At 43.8% G+C, this 19,668-nt stretch overlaps 1 protein-coding gene and 1 long non-coding RNA gene across 2 annotated transcripts; both read left to right on the top strand.

Annotated features, from left to right (window-relative positions):
• The first annotated feature begins 387 nt into the window (after window positions 1-387).
• Window positions 388-10,448, top strand: LOC144110899 (uncharacterized). The gene is made up of 5 exons (XM_077643968.1): window positions 388-469; window positions 1,409-1,503; window positions 5,125-5,362; window positions 8,420-8,642; window positions 10,265-10,448. Exons 1-5 carry the CDS (start codon window positions 388-390, stop codon window positions 10,446-10,448), a joined length of 822 nt encoding a protein of 273 aa, XP_077500094.1.
• Window positions 10,449-12,959: 2,511 nt separating this feature from the next.
• Window positions 12,960-19,299, top strand: LOC144110528 (uncharacterized). The gene is made up of 3 exons (XR_013309858.1): window positions 12,960-13,060; window positions 13,337-13,481; window positions 19,212-19,299. It is a non-coding gene; the product is annotated as an uncharacterized LOC144110528 (long non-coding RNA).
• Window positions 19,300-19,668: the final 369 nt, after the last annotated feature.

The following is a 19,668-nucleotide window of genomic DNA, read 5'->3' as shown; positions in this document are numbered from 1 at the left end:
ACCGTCATGTCACTTTTGTGATCAAATGAACTCTTCAGTCGGGACAACACTGTATGAGGCTCTGCGCATACAACTACCTTACTCCTGTTTGTAGAATAGTAAACTGGGCAAGTCGGTGGGTATCCATAATAGAATAACCTAAGTGTCACACACAGCGCTAAGTGTTCCGCTTCTTCCTATAGCTCGTATCGTCTTATGCGTGGCAGTTTCTTTAATTATTGTTACTCCGGTATATTTCTGAAAATCAGTATTTGTAAGCACCATATTCATTAATTCAGTCAAGGTTCTTAGTTATCAAATGACACTAGTTCACTCTTTTCTCCATTTAGACGTGCGGCCTTTCTTCTGCATTTCCTTTTCCTCAGGGAGAAGAAGCGCTTCTTCGCTATGGTGGGCACTATCTGCTGCCTGTTGTTGCTTGCCTCCCTACTCGCCGGTATCTACGCCGGCACCAACATTCTCACAAGCGGTGAGGGGTTTGCTCCGTCATCTCCCGCTCCCCTTCTTGTTACGATATAACAAGACTCGCTACGTGAACGGGAACCTAGGAGGACGCAGCGACGGGTTCCAGAGCTGTTTGGTTGAAATGCGATCCCATGAAAAGCACGCACGTGGCGTTGACTCGTGCTCGCAGCGTCCACTGTAATCCCCAGAATTTGTGACCTTAGTCATCAGTGAGCACACTCTTAGTACCAGGACAATACTTTTCGAGTTCCCAGCTTGGCTTGCGGATACAGCTCACGTTTGACAAGGTGCTAAGGCCTAGCGGAAACCTGGACGGAGCGCCCGTGGGCTCTATGAACATAAGACAACACGGTACATTATAAAAAAAGCGAAATCGCTGGTTATTAACGTGCACGACAACCACAATACAGCGCCGACCTTGAATTTGGCTTATATCAAAATGCAGCCTCGTGGCTGGATTCGAGTCCTCACCTCGTGATGACTGCAGAATGCCAGGGGCCGAGTCACGTGAAAACAAAATTTAGATATTTCAATTGTCATAGGTGATATGTTTCGGAGAATCCACCAAGGTGGAATAGATAGCCGTATGGCTGCGCTTGGGTGGATGGCAATGAGTAATTACTCCATTATTACAATTATCGTAGTTTCGTCCACACGCGATTCTTAGGATAAGCAACGTATTTAGACGTGGGGACAATGAACGCCAAATGTAAAACATAGATTGGCAATGGCTAACCTGAAAGTGAGTTTCTGAAACGCCGCCCCAGCAGTGAGCGCTAGAATTCCTGTGAAGATCGGGGAATCCATAATACTGCCAACGATATAAAAGGACCCGTTCGCAGCATTCTAAAATCATAAGGAAAATTGATGGCTTGTAAATTTTTGCCGTAGGGTGCTCATAGCAAAACACTCACATGCACCTATAACGCATTCTCTTTAACAGACGAGGAGGACAATGGAGTAACGGAAGACCGCAAACAAACGTACTCGTCGGGACCCGGATCCTCAAAGCCTGGGGATGGGTCGTCAACAACGCAGGCAAGTTTCGGTTGCCATAGAAAGTGTCAGGGTTTAATATTTCCTGCCATGTCGCATTATCGAGAAAGATGCGGCTGCCTCAAAGGCAGAAAGCGTCTCGCTTAGAATGGGATGTATACTGCTGCTAGTGTTGCTGACAGAAAGAAAAGGGAAGTGCATGGGCCTGCCCACTGGCTCAAGCCGAGCCACAGCCGCTGCCAGGTGCTGAAGGTAGGATATTTGAAAGATAGAAAAAAGATGGAAAGAAAAGGCACGCGCTGGTGTACGCCGAGCCGATCTCGCAGGCAGTGCAATACCGGGAGGACCAGTGCCAGAGTGCTTCAAGCCGAGCACTCCGCCATATTAAAAAAATAAGATTAATATTTGGGGTCTAAGGACCCGCAGCAGATATTAAATCAGGTATCAGGTATCAGATATCATGGATCAGATCTATAGTCACGCTAATTGTTTTGTGGGGCTACCGGTAGGGTTTTAGTGTACGCACAAGCGTGGACTGTCCGTCTTTCAGCAACAGTCTGCAGCAGGCACTCGCTCGCGCCAACACGAGCTGCAGCACACGGCGGACAACACACTTGGTAAAATGAAAATGAAAATTGGTTGTTGGGGAAAGGAAATGGCGCAGTATCTGTTTCACATATCGGTGGACCCCTCAACCACGTGGTAAGGGAAGGGATAAAGGAGGGAGTGAAAGAAGAAAGGAAGAAAGGGATGCCGTAGTGGAGGGCTCCGAATAATTTCGACCACCTGGGTATCTTTAACGTGCACTGGCATCGCACAGCATACGGGCGCCTTAGCGTCTCGCCTCCATCGAAACGCGGCTGCCGCGGTCGGGTTCGAACTCGGGTACTCCGGATCAGCAGCTAAGGGCCCTAACCACTGAGCCACCGCGGCGGGGCACACACAAGTATTCCCTTCAATTCTCAAAACACGGTCTCGGAGCTGGGTGGTGATGGAAAGTGATATGTCCACCATCCGTCCGGAGAGCAAGTATTTTTGACGCGTGCAATACAAAGCATTCAAGTGCAATGTAACAAAAACCGCACTACAGTCAGCGTCCTTTGGTTGCAGGTGACAATGAGCGATGCTGTGGTTGTACTATCGCCTTCACTACAGGTTTAAACGTGCCCGTACTGAGCTTGTTTCATGGCAACACTTATAGTGCATTCCGTCACTGTACACTGAAAACTAGATTACAGGCACTCAAGTGGAACTCAGCGCGGATCTACTAATGTCGATTTCCTTGAGAACCATTTTCATACCCTGACTTAGTGTTGACAGCCCACTCTGTTCATGTCCTTTTCAGTCTCTTTGGACTCCAGTCACAGTCATTTGTATAGGAAGCACGGCGCTACTGTTTAACGCATTTTTTAAGAGCGAGGGCCAGAGTTCAAAGGCTATAGAACAAGCTGAGGGAAGAAAAAAATCGTTATTTGCACTCCTTCCATCACGTTGTATGAAAAGGAGATAGGATTTTTAGACGCCTCATGATGTGTCACCTGTTGATCTCTGGCGCGCAAGTGTACTTCGGTTTGTTTTTCTTTGCACGTTGGAGTTTATAGTGCTCTCTGTGCTATCTATGCACTGTGGGCCTTTCGCACCTACGTCGTTTATCTGTGTATATATATTGCGTTCCTTCATAATAAAATTTATTTGAGAGACGGCACCTGTCTTGTTCCCCTTCCAGTGTGTTTCGTCCCTCCGCGCTCAATGTTGCGCCAAAATGAACTACATCTAACTCGTCCAACTCACCATTATTCTGAGACACAGAATTCAACTAGCGAGCTAACTGGGAAGTTGACGGAGGTTCAACCTGTGAAATACTAATTTCATACAGTGCTGAATGTTAGACTGAGAACGCTGTTGAATTTTTAATATGAGTAACAGTCGACCGGCGGCTCATTCTAAATATGTGGAATTAGGACGTTGTAGGTGAATTTTGTACTAAGAATCTAAGGCGTAGAAATGAAACATTCCTCACCCCCTAATCAATTTGAGCTCACGACCACAGCAGCAAAAAGAACTTCGGTTTCGCCGTTACGAAATGAAGGGCGCATTGGCACAGGCTTATAGATTAGCGTGAGAAACAGTTAAAGACGGCATTGATTTTCCTTTATAAAAGCAGCTGGCTGTGGCGACACCTCTTTTTCGTTTTTGGCATTTTATAGGTAAAAGAACTCGCACTAAGCGGGCCTAGGCAATTTTTCGTTACAATGCCAAATCAATACAGGACAAGCTCAGTTTTCCCTGAGCCTGCTTTTAGGCGAAATAATGAAACTTCCTAAGCCACAGCTACACGTGTAAATCTAGATGACATATTATTAATGTTCTGAAACCGGTTGAAGATTCTCGCTTGGGCATGCGGCTCCACTGAAACACGTATTAAGCGGTAAGACTTGCTCAACTGTAAAATCAGAACTCCCCTACACACAGTGCTTCTGTTTCCGATTAGCAAGTCAAAAAGAGAACTATAAACCCACACGTCTCTACTGACGGCGAACTGACTGAATGAGATGAATTAAAAAAATTGCTCACTTAATATGCACCTGAAATACCTGACTTGAGCGAATATTGTGAATAAATCGTTACTTTGTGGAACGTTGCTCTTATTTATATATGCGATTGGATTCTCTGTAGTGGGAACGCTAGTACCAGTTTAATGGGCGAATAATTTGCCACGGCTAATCGCGAACGCCATTACTTCTGTCTGTGCAGCATTATACTAAATCTGATAAGGTGTGCAGCCCCGGGCATTTTCAATTCAAAGTTGCCAAGGATTAACATCAGGTAATGTAGTCCTGTACCTCTATCATTTGGAAACTTTTGGTTTATGACTTCCCTGCCCTTGGTGTTCTGTGCCACCATTGCCTACCCGCGATTTATGTATAGAGGTACAAATAAAAAAACAACGTGGTCGTCATCGCGCGATGCACCTGCGCATCTTCCAAAAGTGGGCTGGTCTTCTTAAGTATAGTAAACGTAATCGGAAATGACAAGAAGCATGAGTATAATATTTAGTGGTTTCTTGGCTTCACATCCCTCTAGCTATAATGACGGACGTTACAAGGAGCCGTTCGGCGCATCTTATAGTTCGGTAATCACATTAAACTCCATAATCGACTTTTGAAATGCCGCCGTACAGAAATCTACTGTAATTTCAAATTTCTGGCCCTCTTGAGAGTTACGAGACAACTTCTAAATACAGCTCTAAATGCTAGCTGTTGCTGTTTGGCTCCACAAACTGTCTGAAAAATGACTGTGTTCCTTGTTGTTTTGCAGCCGCAATCGACGTCGTCATTATTAGATTTTCACCATATCTCGTTTTAACCACCCTTCAATTCATGTACGCTCACTTAAATTCATTTTTTCCCTAAAGAGGCCATTAGATCTCATGATTTGTTTACTGAATAAGTGAAGAAAATGATAAAATGCACTAGGCAATTTCCAGTTCATTTAAATTGATTGCATTCAACGTGAGAGCTCCTGCGTGGAAGTGTTCGAAAAGCGTCCGACAAAATTTTCAACTTGCATGCTTTAAGGAACATCGGGGCGAATTCCACGTATAATCCTCCCCTTTGCGTGAAAGGGCAACGAATTGGATCCGCTGTTTGGCGTCAATTTCAGGCCACCTCCGAGATGCCGACGGCACATCCCACTCATCCATCCCGAGCACAGCCTCCTCCTGCTACCATCCGGCCTACGCCGACAGCATCTTCCTCGAATGCGACAATCTCGGTGACTGGGGCCACGACTGATTCGATGAGTACGACCAAGGTGGCGACTGATTCCACGCCATACACTACGCTCTCGGCGACAGCAAGCCCGCAGACCACCGTATCAGCTCAAACGACTACGCCAAAACGTGAGGGCTGGCCTTTTTTTTTTCATTCTAATGCTCATGCGTCAGAAATAGGAGATCATGTCGCAAGGGGAAGCTACGCTGAGCCAGGCGGGCCGGCAACAAAGTGGAAGTCAACGCGTTATCCTCATGCAAGTGCGATGGCATTACGCGTGGACAGGACAGCGACTGCACGAAACGCGGCGAAGAATAAAACTCACTCGAGAAATACGAGCCAACCTTTAGAAGTTTAAATTCAGCCACGTGATACTTATGGAGACAAGCACGCGACTAAGTAATAATAGTTACGGCAACATCACTATGCACGCACCGTTACTATAGCCTGAAGTGAAAAGCAGGAGCATAGTATAGTAGGTTCACAAAATACGAAGTGCTAACTATCCACTAAGAACTACGCCCTATGTGCGGGTTGAGTAAGTGTGTATTCAGGTTGGATGCGTACCACGGCGAAAATGTGGTCTTACACAAGTACAGACACAGAGAAAACTTTCAGGATGCGGGCTCATGAAAAAAAAAAATAATGAGAGCATTAAAAGCGTAATCGGGGAAAAAAATGTCGATCATAAACTAATTCACTGCTTGGAGAGAAGTGACGTCCCCAGACCTGAAGTGACAACTGTACGTTTAAATGTGTCTTCAATTTGTCCGTGCCGACACCTTTAGACACCTTCGGTAAAACATCTAAGCACGGCTGGATGACCCGAAGAGATGCCTAGCTGCGTGCAGACATGCGTGTAGGGGCCGCAAACGCAACCATGAAAGAATGACACCAAACTCGATGTTAATACATCAAAATTCCCTACCACATTCGCACTGCATTTGCATAACGTGAGTAGGTGCCCCTGTAAATTTTTTTTTCTGCGTTGCCTGCCTAGCTAGTGAACCGCATTCGTGCCAGCCGATAGAGCACGCATGCCCGGAATATTTTGCATTTTCACTTTCGTTTTCGGAAAGCAATATTTCTTTATAAAGAATCCGCATTCCGGAAAAGTGTTCTTGACTGTACACAGTACTGGCCAAAGAAGAGGCACTCAGATCTTCAACAATAGAAGGATTACCCAGAAAGCAACATACTAGACTGTGTATGTTCGAAACCTGCAGCTTGGCGTCCATCTCTATTGGACACACGCTAGAAGGCAGTTAACAAGCACGAATGATTCGTTCCAGAAAGAAAAATTGTTTCAAGGGCTTTGCACGAGCGCATGTGTTGTTGGCAGAACTCTCCGCTGGTGAAGCGTACCGCTAATATTCTCCTGCTCGCCCCTTAGATGGTCGTGGAGTAGGCACTTTATGCTCTCAGCCACTCCATCTGTCGTCATGTGGCTCAGACAGGTTTGGATCATAAGGTTAATGTAGCCAGAGGCTTAGGAGTTATTGATAATCGGCCATCCGTGCACCAGTTGGCGTTGAGAACAGGACGAATGCAGAGGCCTGAAATTCCACGCGTGAAGTACACATTTCCGGACGTTTGGATTAATACAGGTAGATAATACTTAAGGACCGATGAGGAACATCTCAAGAAGAAAAAAAAGAAGGTGAACAGGGCCGTTATCAAGCATATATAGATCATTTAGGGGTACAACAAATATGATGTAATTCGAGTCCTTCGGATTGTTGCTGTGGTTACGCGGCTGACATCTGCGAACGCGGGAGTGTACACGAAATGAGACGTGCTATAAAAACTAGAGATTGACCAGACAGCGGTTGATTAACTCCAGGTGGTCACGGAAAGTCAGAAAGTAAAGCTATACAAGGAGAATAAGAGTTAGACGTCATTTCAGGCTCGTGAAAAACAAAACAAAATATTCTGAGGAAACACTTAGAAAATAGAATGAACAAAACAAAATATTCTGAGGAAACACTTAGAAAATAGAATGAACAAAACAAAATATTCTGAGGAAACACTTAGAAAATAGAATGACAAGAAGTGGGCAGCCAGTCTGCAAGTTCTTGTATAGTAATAACAGAGACAAGCTGTGTAAGAAAAAAACTAGAAGCATCACGAGAGACATAGCAGAGACAACAAGATGGAAAAGGAGGTTACCGTGAGCATAAAAAAGAAGTTCACGAAATCAAGACGGCCGATTGACACATAAATAGAAATAAAAAAATCACAGCTTAAAAAATGCCGTAAGATCGAAATTCAGAAGGTAGCGCTACATATTATTCGAAGATGCAGTGCCCTCCAGACTGAGGCTCGATAAGGTTGTCCTAAAAGGAGATATGTAAGTAAAGATGAACAGGAAGAAATTGCACGAACTATCACAGAAATTGAAATAGAGCTTTGAACTTAGGAAGAAAAATGCTCAGAATCCAAAAAAAGACAAGCAACCACAATAGGAACAAAAAAGTTTCGATGAAACGGCATTTTTAATTCTTTAGGCAAGATGGCGATCGCCACCACTTTGATTCAACGTGTATGCGAATAAGATATACGTCGGAACCAAGACGCCATTCAGTGAAGCGGTGCGCAGTATCAAGCGTTCCCGTGGAAATAACGGTGCGACATTGTCGGGGTAAGTGGCTCCCTTTCTAAATCGGGTGGAGGAAGCAATTTTAATCTGTCATTCACTCTTACTGTCGTCCGAGATAGTTATGAGACGATCAGAGTCCGTCATTGGACTTCTAAGGCACAAGCAGACCTTCATGCAATTGGCTTGGAAAGTCCCTATGCTGTTTTGAATGCGATGAGTGCGCTTAACATGGCGCCAATCAGCAGCATCTGGTTGCCGCTCGAGCGGAAAATAATTAGATTAATGATATGAGCATGAGCGTTGGGTCTCTTCTAGTTGACGTCTAAATGCGCACAAGCCGCGCTGCGAATTTCGAAGAAATCTGGTTACACACCTGTCAGAGAGACCACGTACGCAATCAGACCGAAGTAGGTGAAGCAATGTACGTTCAACGGCCGAGGATGAAGGAAGCGCGCCCATTAATTGCTCTTAGGACAGAAGACAACATACCCTGTTCTTGAGGTCATATTCTGCTGTAAAGCACTTTTTGCGCGTGCGCGGATCACCTCAACAGGCGTTTTTTTCCTCTTGCTTCTACCCTCAACAGGTCCGGGTCTGCGTCGCTTCACCACCGTGTGCACAGTGAGCTACCTTCACATTGGTCTCGTGATGCCTCCGGGAGATAACTGCAACTACATCTTCTACGACTCGCTCTACTCACGGCCCGAGGACACCTTCATGGGGACATTCACCAACAACTACCTCAAGCCCTTCTTCGACGCGGCCAGGCAGGGCACCACAGTCCGCTTCGGGTTCTCTGTGCACGCACCGTAAGCCATGGCGTCCTTCTCGCTCTTCGATGATATTTTTCATTTCGAGAAACGAAAATTCATAGAGAAAAAATTTATAAACTACCGTTCTGCACAAATGTTTTTGCGTAAGCGTCAGGCTGCATTTCTGGCACCACGCAACGCGGTACACGGTAGGGAATAATAAAAATCACTCATTGGGAAGCGGAATCTCACGTTTCCAGCCTTCGCATGCCAGGTTGTCCTGACGCAGTACTCTTTCCCTTATCACTGGGATGACCAAATTGGCCACACTTCGGGGATGCTGTATTCGTTGTTAAAGCGTACCAATGGCCATCGTCGACTTTCTCCGCTTTGTAATTTATTAGTAGGCCTGAGGAGATTCATGTGGCACTCCATTCGTGGTTAATTATCACTACATGCAGGACCAAATAAAGTTTTCCGTCCGTCCGTCCGTCCGTCCATCCATCCGTCCATCCGTCCATCCATCCATCCATCCGTCCGTCCGTCCGTCCATCCGTCCATCCGTCCATCCGTCCGTCCATCCATCCATCCATCCATCCATCCATCCATCCATCCATCCATCCATCCATCCATCCATCCATCCATCCATCCATCCATCCATCCATCCATCCATCCATCCATCCATCCATCCATCCATCCATCCATCCATCCATCCATCCTAGGCTTTTAGTGTGTACTTTGGGACGACATGACAGCATATTTGACGGTATCTTGTGTGGCATGTCTGTAAAGATAGATAATTGAGTGTGAGGTCCCGTTCAGCTGTCCTCCGCGATTGCTGGCGCCTCTCTTCGCTGTATTGATTCATTGAAGAGACTGATTGCGAATTGCGCTACGAATGCAATGAGAAGACCTCATAAACGACTCAGTGTGAGGAAATAATTTCCACCGGTTTTAAATTTTATAGTGCATATAGAAGTCATTGGACTGGTACTGCGTGGCAATGAACACGAATGAATAATATGTATTCGGTAGCTGGAGGGGAAGTTAATAAGTTTTTGCACAGAACCAATGCCCAAAGTGGTTTTTTAACTATCAGTGGCCACTGCGTCTTAACTTTATTTATCGTAAATGCTTATTAGTAATCGGGGTATAGGATTTCTGCTCTGTACCAATAGGCTCGTCTACAGCGGGATTCAAAATCCTATTGCTTACAATCGAGTCCTAGCGCTACCCGATCGTTATCACAACCAACCCCAGTACGTCCGCTCCAGAGTTGTACCTCTTCCAATGAAGTCCATGAGTCCTGTCCTGTGCTACGTGCTGCAAACCTAAGCCTGCGAACAGCTCAGTGCAGGTCTAACATGTAATTCTCTGTCGCCCCGAACGCATTTTATTCCTCCGAGTCCATTACACTAACCTACTTGCTAACCATGACCTCTGCACAACGTGCCCTGCCCTTCTCTGTGTTCACTACGGCCTCTTGAGCTCAGCTAGGATATCATTACGTAATCTCTATTCACTAGTCCACTCTGCTATTTTCGTGTGTCTTACTGCCGCACAACTACACTGAAGTGGCTTTCCAGGTGGCTGCAATGGCACAGGGTCGGCTGATGTCGCAACAGTCAGTCGAGAAATGGCTTTAGTCACCTCTACAAGAACGTAAATTTTCCCTCCAGGGCAGTCGATGGTTTCACCAACGAGATCCGGTCGGTCGATGGCAAGAAGCACTACAAGGACCACTGGCAGCAGAACGTCTACGGCTGGGGCTTTCTCAACATCCACGAGCTAATCGTAAAGAACAGCCCGCAGGTGGTGAAGTCTGCACTCACCGCACTCAAGGTTTGGTGTCTGAACCTCTGAGCCGGTTCGGTAGAACAATGACTGAAACACCGCTTTTTAGTCCAGAAAGATCGAATCCACTTTTCGAAATTCAACCGGATGAATGAATTGTTTTAGTAGATTTACAGTCTTGTCATACCAAGAGATTATGTTCATTTCCTCAAGCTGTTTTATGTTCAATTGTCTTCATGCTCAGTAAGAATCGAGACAAGCAAGAGGAAGTGGTGCTTACGTCACGAGCAGTAGATGGTTTGTTGTGTACTGCGCTTTGCTACTCCCCGTTCCTAATTAAAGAAATGAGAAGCATGGCAGTAAGTGAGAGATGCAGCTTGCCATGAAACCATATTTCAAGCCACTAAGATGAATAAGATTGCATCTCTAAAGTGAAAGCGGCGATGCATATTAGACATTCTCAGCAACACTGTAACGCCGCTGTCAGCATATACAGTGGCAGTCTGTCTTTTCTAAGAATCTTATTCATAAAACTTATTTTAAAAAACGCTGCTAAAACACTGACATAAATCTGTTGCTATTTACAAACGAAGAAAACAAGGGTGCCTCAGGTTACTTTAACAAGAAATGACTTCTCTTCCGCAAATAACTATTCAAAAAGGTAAACACACTACAGGCGACGTAGCCTATTTAGCAGCATAGAGAGACAGTTATTCACTGCCTTTTACATACAAAGGACAACACCAGTATGTTTAAGATGAAAAGATCAACGCGTTCGAGTTTTAATGTTTTATTTTCGTGTTCTGCAAGCACGAGCGCTTTGAAAAGACTATACCTCCTGTTCTCTTTACATAACGAGTTATTTTGGCGAGCATAGGTCAACAGACGCGTAATTAAGAACATTATAGCAGCGCTCAATATATTCTTCGACATAGGAGGGCCAAAGAAAAATTAGAAGTGTGCACATCAGAGGGCGGAAATGTTTTCTTGTAACGGCATGTGTCGATCTATATTAAAAAGTTGCCATATTACACTCCCGTGAATAATTCGTGGCAAATAAGTGTTTTCACGACCTGTAAAGCCTGAGTTGCTTGTGCTCGCAAAGCACCAAATCTCATCAGTCTTGTACGAAGAGCATTTACGAACTTATTTTCTCAAAGCAAAGTAAGTGTCCACTCGAAAAAGCGCAGAAAGATGCTGCTAAACGCACTGACAAAAAAAAAGCTAACCAGTTATGCCGGTAAACAGCTTACCATTTCAACAAACATGCGTCTAGATGACCCGGCAATATAATGACCTTGAATAGCGCTATTGGCGTATTGTATGTGCATGTGCGTGCTTCGTTGGAGTTTTACGGATTCAGACACTAGAATTACTTGGTGAGTTTGATCGTAGAGCCTGAAAAGTTTTCTGAACTCAACAGTCAGTATAGCATATTTCTGCCGCTCGCAAGCCAAATACTTACAGCAGAAATTTCAGTGTGTCAGCAGCTCAGAAGTCTCACTGCAGAGACGCAGATATTACTAAGGCTGAAATTCTTCTATAGTATATACCATTCTAAAACAGGTTTTGACCATGACCATTATTTAATCCCGCCAGACTATATGTCTGCAAGAAGGAACCACCCTTTCAAAGTAAACGAAATTAAATGCAGAACTGATTTACTAAAAGTGTCCTTTTTTTCAGAAATAATAAATGAATGAAATAAGTTGCCCCAGGAAGTCCTTTCAACGAAATGTAATGAATAGTGCGCCGCATTGCTGCAATTTTATACTTGTGTTTACATCAAATTATGCTGCAATATATTTTCTGTATTTTTTTTCTTTTCCTGTCACTATGTTGTATGATTATTGTAACTCTCTCCCTCCGCTGTAATAACAAACCGGCGCTGTGGGTAATGTGATAAATAAATAAATAACAGCAGCAAATTCTAGGTAAGCGAAATTTTAATTGTCTACACGTTAGTGGGTTTGCGTATTGCGGCAATCAACAGTTGCATTTTGGTACAAGGATGCTTTTTTTGTCGCCCGCGCGGCTCATGGTTCGCTGCCCTTTTTTATGTTTGAAGATAAATCTTTGCCAACTTTTACGTCCAGTGAGCCATAATTAATAGGCTCAACATCACAAGCACCCCTGTGCTGGCGCATGCGCCAATTACAAGCTGGCAGGCAGCCTCAATCTTAGTAGTCGGATTCAGGGTTGAGAAAAAATTCGAATGTTTCGATATCGGCAGGACACAATAGAGTTCCTTCCTTTCTTCCTTCTTTCCTGTAGTGTATTTACTTACTTTACTCTACTTCATTACATACCTTACTTACTTTACTTATTTACCTTACTTTACTTACTTTGCTTACTTTCTTTCTTCCTTTTTCTTTTTTTTGTGTTGCGCGTGGAGCAGCACTAGTTACTTGCGCTGGTGTGAACAGCGGGGGGGGGGGGGGGGGGGGGGATTGAAATTCGGAAGTAGCTGTGGCAGAGTACGAAAACGTTACGTCTTTGAGTGTTGCTGGCGGCTGTGGCCGTTATGGTCAAAGTTCACCTCAAGCTCTGCGATTATAGCACAATGTCTCGCAGGAGTTGGAAGAAATCGCGGTTGCGGAAGGCAAGAATGCTTCCAACACGGTCATCGGAATTTACTGCCGGCCTCAAACGACCTGCGATCAAGTGGCGGATTACATGAAGTGAGCGCTCGATGTTTTGATTTCTTTCACTTCCAAGAAGCGCGTCGGCACAGAGATTGTTAGACTTGCTGCAGTTTCCTTTATTAATCCTCATCCTATTTTGTATGATGCAATCATGCCTTAAACGCCTTATCATATGTCATACGTTATCCCTGTCGTGTTACCGTAAGTGTTCGGAGTCTTTTGTTCCCGAAGCGTCGCAAAGTACCCCGTAAAGGAGCTGTTGGCAAAATTTCTTTTTGCAGTTGGCATTTAATATTCATGCTGTACTTGCAGGACTACATTCATTCCGGGAGGAGTGGTGATTCTTGGACACTTATCTCACCGCGACAACAACATCACTGAATGCTTCATACTTGCGCCAACTTTAAGGATTACTAAGGGCAGAAATTATGAAAACCTGAGCTACATACATACTCTGGTGAGCTCCACATCAATCAGTTGCCTGAGTTTCTAATCCTGCAAGGTGCATGCTGCATAGCGTATTTGTTGCTCTTATACTACAAGGGGCCAAAATTGGGTGCAATTTCCCCATGCTACCGAAGTACTGAAACTCGGCAAGATCAAGCGTAACATATACATTTATTCAAATTACCCAGTCCTGTACCATCCGCGGCTACCTTATTCACACAAACTGCCTAAACTTCCTAAACTTCTCAGTCTCCATATGGCTGAGTGCAAACAAAGGTATTCACCATGGGTAGCACACGCGAGATAGCCCCGAGTCTTTTCGAAGCCAAAGCACCAGGCGGTAGAGTATATATGCGAAAAAGAAAGAAAGAAAACGTATTTTTGGTTTCAAACTTCTCATGTATCTGCTTGTAACTTACCAACATATTCTTCTAAGTATCTTACCTATGCTTCTAATATCTAAGTGAGAGAAAAAACTTTTTCGTTATATTTTCAGGAGCACTTAAAATTTCCGGAAATTTTACCTTTGTATTCAGCAACCAACCGCCACAACAACTGATCCTCCACGGCGGGTCCCGCGAAACAATGTTTTCTTATTGCAAGGTGCTTCCATCAGAGTTAATAATAATAATAATAACCGACTGACCGGTTCCAACGGCCACCTCATCTTTTCCAGCGTCTTCATGCTCGTTGAACACTCGTCTTAATTCAGAGAATAGCAGTAGTTTCCTTTTCACTAATATCCGAAGTGTACTTTCAAAATCTGTTGCCCTTTCTTCCCTCGTCGATTCAACGTGCGCTTCACTTCTGATATTAACTGAAACTTGGTTGGACGATACTATTCCGGATGCTAACATTCTTCTCAGTGAATCCGAATTTTGCTTTTTTCGTTGTGATAGAAAAAATAGAAAAGGGGGTGGCGTCCTTATTGCTACAAAGAAACAAATATCTGCTGTCCCGATCACTGTCACTACTTTTCTTGAATGTGTTTGGATACGATGCAAAAATGGTATTGCTGATGTTGTTATTGCTGCCTTCTACCGACCGCCAGATATGACTGCCACATTTTCAGGTGAATTTCATAGAATATTGAGTGACTTATACGTGCGTTTTCCTAACTCCATTTTCCTTGTATTTGGTGATTTTAACTTCCCAAACATTGATTGGCCTAATCTTACGGTTAACCCCAGTGACCAGGAAGCCCACATGTTCCTTCATACTTGCTTAGATTTTTCGCTTGTTCAACTTATCACTGATCCTACCCGCCGCTCCGCCACAACGGCAAATATTCTTGATCTCGTCCTAACTAATAACCCTGAGGTTTGTTTCTATATCTTGCATTTACAAGGCCTATCCGATCATGAAATCATCACCGGGTACATCACTCGTCCATTTGGTAGAAAGAAAACATCCACTAAGCGAATTCATTGCTACAACCGCGCTAATTTCGATGGGATTAACTCTGCACTGCAATCATTTTCGGAGGACTTCCTAGCTCACTGTTCATCTCGCTCTGTCGAAACAAATTGGAAATCACTTAAAGACACATTAACTAATCTTGTTGACAAGTTTGTGCCGGTCATCACCATCAGATATCATAAAAATGCACCATGGTTCACAAATCGCCTTCGTCGTCTTAATAATAAGAAAAAACGCTTGTACCGCCAAGCAGTCAAAACAGGTCTTCCATCATCATGGACAAAGTACAGGCATTGCGATCATGAATATCAGTCACTGCTTAATACAACTCGTCATCATTTCTTCAGTCACGACCTGTCCACCATGTTAACCAATAACTGTCATAGATTTTGGCGCGTCATCAATCCGAGTTCCCACCCCGAAATCGTACTAACTAATCCTGACGGTGATCCTGTAACTGAAACTGAGTGTGCACAGCTTCTTAACGACGCATTCGTCTCAGTGTTCACCCATGAAGATACCACTTCCTCGCCCATGTTACAGTCATCTTCCGTCACTTCCATGCCAGAAATTATCATTAACGAATCAGGAATTCTAGCCCTTTTGAATAACCTCAAAGTTACTACTAGCTCTGATCACCTTGGATTTAATAACAAAATACTAAAGAATGCCTCTCTAAACCTCTATCAAGTATTGACATCACTTTTTTCACAATCATTATCATCTGGTACAATTCCTGACGACTGGCGTACAGCGAAAGTAATACCCATTTTCAAATCCGGAGACCGCACCATTCCACTTAACTATCGCCCTATCTCATTAACCAGCAACATCTGTAAACTCCTGGAACACATAATTCATACTCAAGTAATTAATTATCTAGAGGAGCACGATATCATTTTCAAATACCAGCACGGTTTTCGCAGGGGTTATTCATGCGACACACAACTCACTGGATTTACTAACGACATATTTTCCGCAGTAGACGCTGGCTTACAGGTTGACGCAGTATTTTTAGACTATTCTAAAGCTTTTGATCGCGTTCCCCATCACAGGCTCCTAACCAAATTGACAAACTTAAATCTCCATCCCAGCGTTATTTCATGGATAAAACAATTCCTCGATAACAGAAAACAATTCACCTCTGTCAACGGCTTTAACTCGTCTTCTGTCCCCGTAACATCTGGAGTCCCCCAGGGAAGTGTACTTGGCCCTCTGCTCTTTTTAATTTTTATTAACGATCTACCCCAGTGTGTATCGTCTCAAATTAGGTTATTCGCGGATGATTGTGTAATATATCGTAATATTACTAATGAAACCGACCGCCAATCACTTCAAACTGATCTTGACGCTGTAACGGCTTGGTGTTCTTCCTGGCTAATGTCTCTAAATGCATCTAAAACAAAGTTAATGTCGTTTACTAACCGTTCCACTCGAATTGCTACAACATACTTCCTCAATAACGATAAAGTTGAACTTACAACAACTTACAAGTACCTAGGAGTTCACTTTCAGTCTGACCTAACTTGGCATTACCATATTAACACAATCTTAGCATCAGCAAATCGCGCACTCGGCCTTCTTAGGCGTAATCTCAAACACGCGCCTTCACACTTAAAAAAACTTGCTTACATCACGCTAATCCGACCGAAAGTTGAGTATGCGTCTGCCATATGGGACCCTCATCAAGCTTACATCATAAACAACCTTGAATCCCTGCAAAACCGTGCTGTTCGCTTCATCTTTTCAGATTATTCACGCTTCACCAGTGTCACAGCATTAAAACAACGTGCCGAGTTGGAACCGCTATCATGTCGACGCCATTTCGCTCGCCTAACCTTGCTTCACAAACTGTATCACCATCCCATCCTCCACGACGACTTCTTTTTGCCACACCCTGCAGTCTTTCCTCGCCGCGACCACGTTAACAAAATTAAACGCGTCACATGCCGTTCATTGCTCTACTCGAAATCATTCATTCCTCGCACTATAATAGATTGGAATAACTTGCCATCACACATAGCTACTGAGGTTAACCCACAATCGTTTCAGCATTCGTTAAAACAAACCATGGACTAACAGATTTGGTATTTTTGTTGTATTATGTGCATTTACTGAGTATTTTCTTCTGCGTTGTTTGTTGTTGTTATTTGTGTACATTACTAGTTTTTAATTAATTATTACGTGTATTTTGTTTCTAATGCCTGTGCCATATTTTTATGCTTGTATCGCCCCCCCCCCCTATGTAATACCCTCGCACGAGGGCCCTTAGGGGTATTGTAAATAAATAAATAAATAATAATAATAATAATAATAATAATAATAATAATAATAATAATAATAATAATAATAATAATAATAATGTTATATAGTAGTTACAGAACTAAGTTTAGTTATATCAGTACCTGCCCTAAATTTTCACACATTGAATTATCTCAAGTGCTTGAGAGATTTTTACCTCACACTCCCCAGGACAGCTAGTCTGAGAACGGCAAATTGTATAATGGCAAACCTTGTTGTAAAACCGTGGTGTTATCGAAATTAGTGATGTGTTCAGTTCACTCGCTTCCGCAACAGGAGTTGTGTCTTCAAACTTTAGTCCTGTTCTGCCCTCTTTGCTCTCAGGCGAAGCTTTTAACTTGCTAAAAGTCAGACTGTCCGTCAGGTGTGAGGAAATGAGTGGTCCCTGACCCATGCCCAGATTTCCAGCCTTCCTGCGAAATAGAGGGCGGCGAAGATCTTTGTGAGAGAGCGCTTTCTCCATTTCGTCTTCCAATATGCGATAAAATATTTATTCGGTCCCTAGCATTGTTTACATGTTTCTGCATGTAGTCCTTTATAAACTTCACTCAATTACATCGCGGCGCACAAATCGGTAGGCCTTGACGCCGTCTGGCTAACTTGCCCCTGTGACATATTATGCAAACCATCAACATCATTATGGTATGACTGGGTAGAGTGAACGATCGATTAACTGGAAGCGCCTGCATATTGTTATGACACACTCCAACCCTGATTGTTATGAAGTTCAACACTCTAAACACGAGTTATCCCATATGGGAGTAAAAATAGCCGCAAGCTCTCCTGTAGCGCACTCTCTTTAAGGGGAAAGGTACTCTACTCGAGCCCTGGAGTAGAGCCCTAGGGTAGAGCCCTGAGGCAGCCTCCTCCCATTACTAGGTTCATCGTTATGCTTTGCGGTGGGAATATGACTCCGCTGCCAAGAGTAAGCATTCCATATATTTACTGAACAATGTCTTCCCCGGTACTTCAGAAACATACTCAGCCCCTAAAAGGGTGTCCGTAAAAGGGAAGCTTATTCCCTTTTTACTTCCATATAGGTTAATTCGGTTTTAGAGTGTGCGAAAGAGGCTTCCTTCAATTCGCGTTCGCCTAGAGATCTATACCGGCCTCTTTTCTTCTCTAGATTGAAATAAATGCTATTGTTGGCTGTAATTAGAGTACGGCCTTTCCTCTGAGCGTGGCGAGAACTCTCAGCAGCTCTTGACTATATCTCTTCTCTCATTTATTCCTTTTATTGCACACACTAGTTTTAGACCTCTCGAAGTAAGAGCGCAAAAAATACAGACGGCACACATAGAACAAAAACACACAACGAGCGCTGTTTTTCAAAGGCACATAGAACAAAAACACAATGAGCGCTTTCTTTCAAAGAGAGAGACAGCGCTCGTTGTGTGTTCTTGTTCTATGTATCCCGTCTGTGTTTCCCACGTTCTTAATTCATGTTGGATCACCAACAAGCCCAAGCTGCTGTTTTGGCTAGTATTAGCGTCGAAGTGATGCTTTTAAATCAATGCATTGGATTCCTCGATATCGGCTTGTTTAGCAGAAGGGAAACGTGTCTGAAGAGATTATTTTTGCCATATGCGCGGTCTTGTGATCTTTCTTTTTTCTTTTTACTTCTTACTCCCACCCCGAACAAAGCATTCTTTTCATTGCTTGCCTTTAAATTTACTAACCAACTTTTTTTTACTTTCCTTTTGCGTTTTGCACAGCACTGTTACAATATGTTTTCATATGTACATTTTGACACAGTACAATATTCTGGATAGTGTTGCTTGTTCTTGTATAACTGTTGTTGTGGAGAGCAACTGCTGACGCGCCACTGTTGCTGCACCGTCGGTGTCCTCTGAGGCCAGGGCCTAGTCAGGAGGATGTGTTCAGTCCTTTTGCCCTGCCTCAAGGGGGATAACTATGTATCACATCAATAAACAATATAAACACACTATATATCTTAAAAATCCGTGCTTTTTTCGAGCGAGAAATGAAGTCTCGCTCATTTATTCCTGTCGCTTCACAGCAGGATTCCATGGCAGCAGTGAGGCACCTGCAAAAGACGCACGGCATCGACACCATGTATTCTGTGTCGTTCACGATGGCGGGGCGTTGCTACCAGCCAAGGAATCCGGACAATCATTTCTCCAGAGCAGGAAGGTACCGCCCAGGGTACCCCTGCAGAACCGGAAACTACTCGCAAAAAGTATTCGTGCCAGAGGCAAGTCTCGTCTTGCTTACTGGGTGTACGATATGCTCATAGCGTCGATTGCAGAGAGAACTGCACCATGAAGAAGGGATAAATACGAATTAAAGTGCACTGAACCCGTGTGACACACCTTCAACCAAATTTGCGGAACCGGAGTGGCATTGAAGTGAAATCCATGTGCAACAAAAAAGAGCAAATGTTTCAACGTAATTAAACCGAGTAGACATGCGAAAGAATGTGATTAGCCTGGTTGTCTAATGGTTTTGCATTGCTG

Source organism: Amblyomma americanum, chromosome 11, assembly GCF_052857255.1.
Source record: "Amblyomma americanum isolate KBUSLIRL-KWMA chromosome 11, ASM5285725v1, whole genome shotgun sequence".
Lineage (NCBI taxonomy): Eukaryota > Metazoa > Arthropoda > Arachnida > Ixodida > Ixodidae > Amblyomma > Amblyomma americanum.
This window is presented reverse-complemented; position numbering and strand designations above follow the sequence as displayed.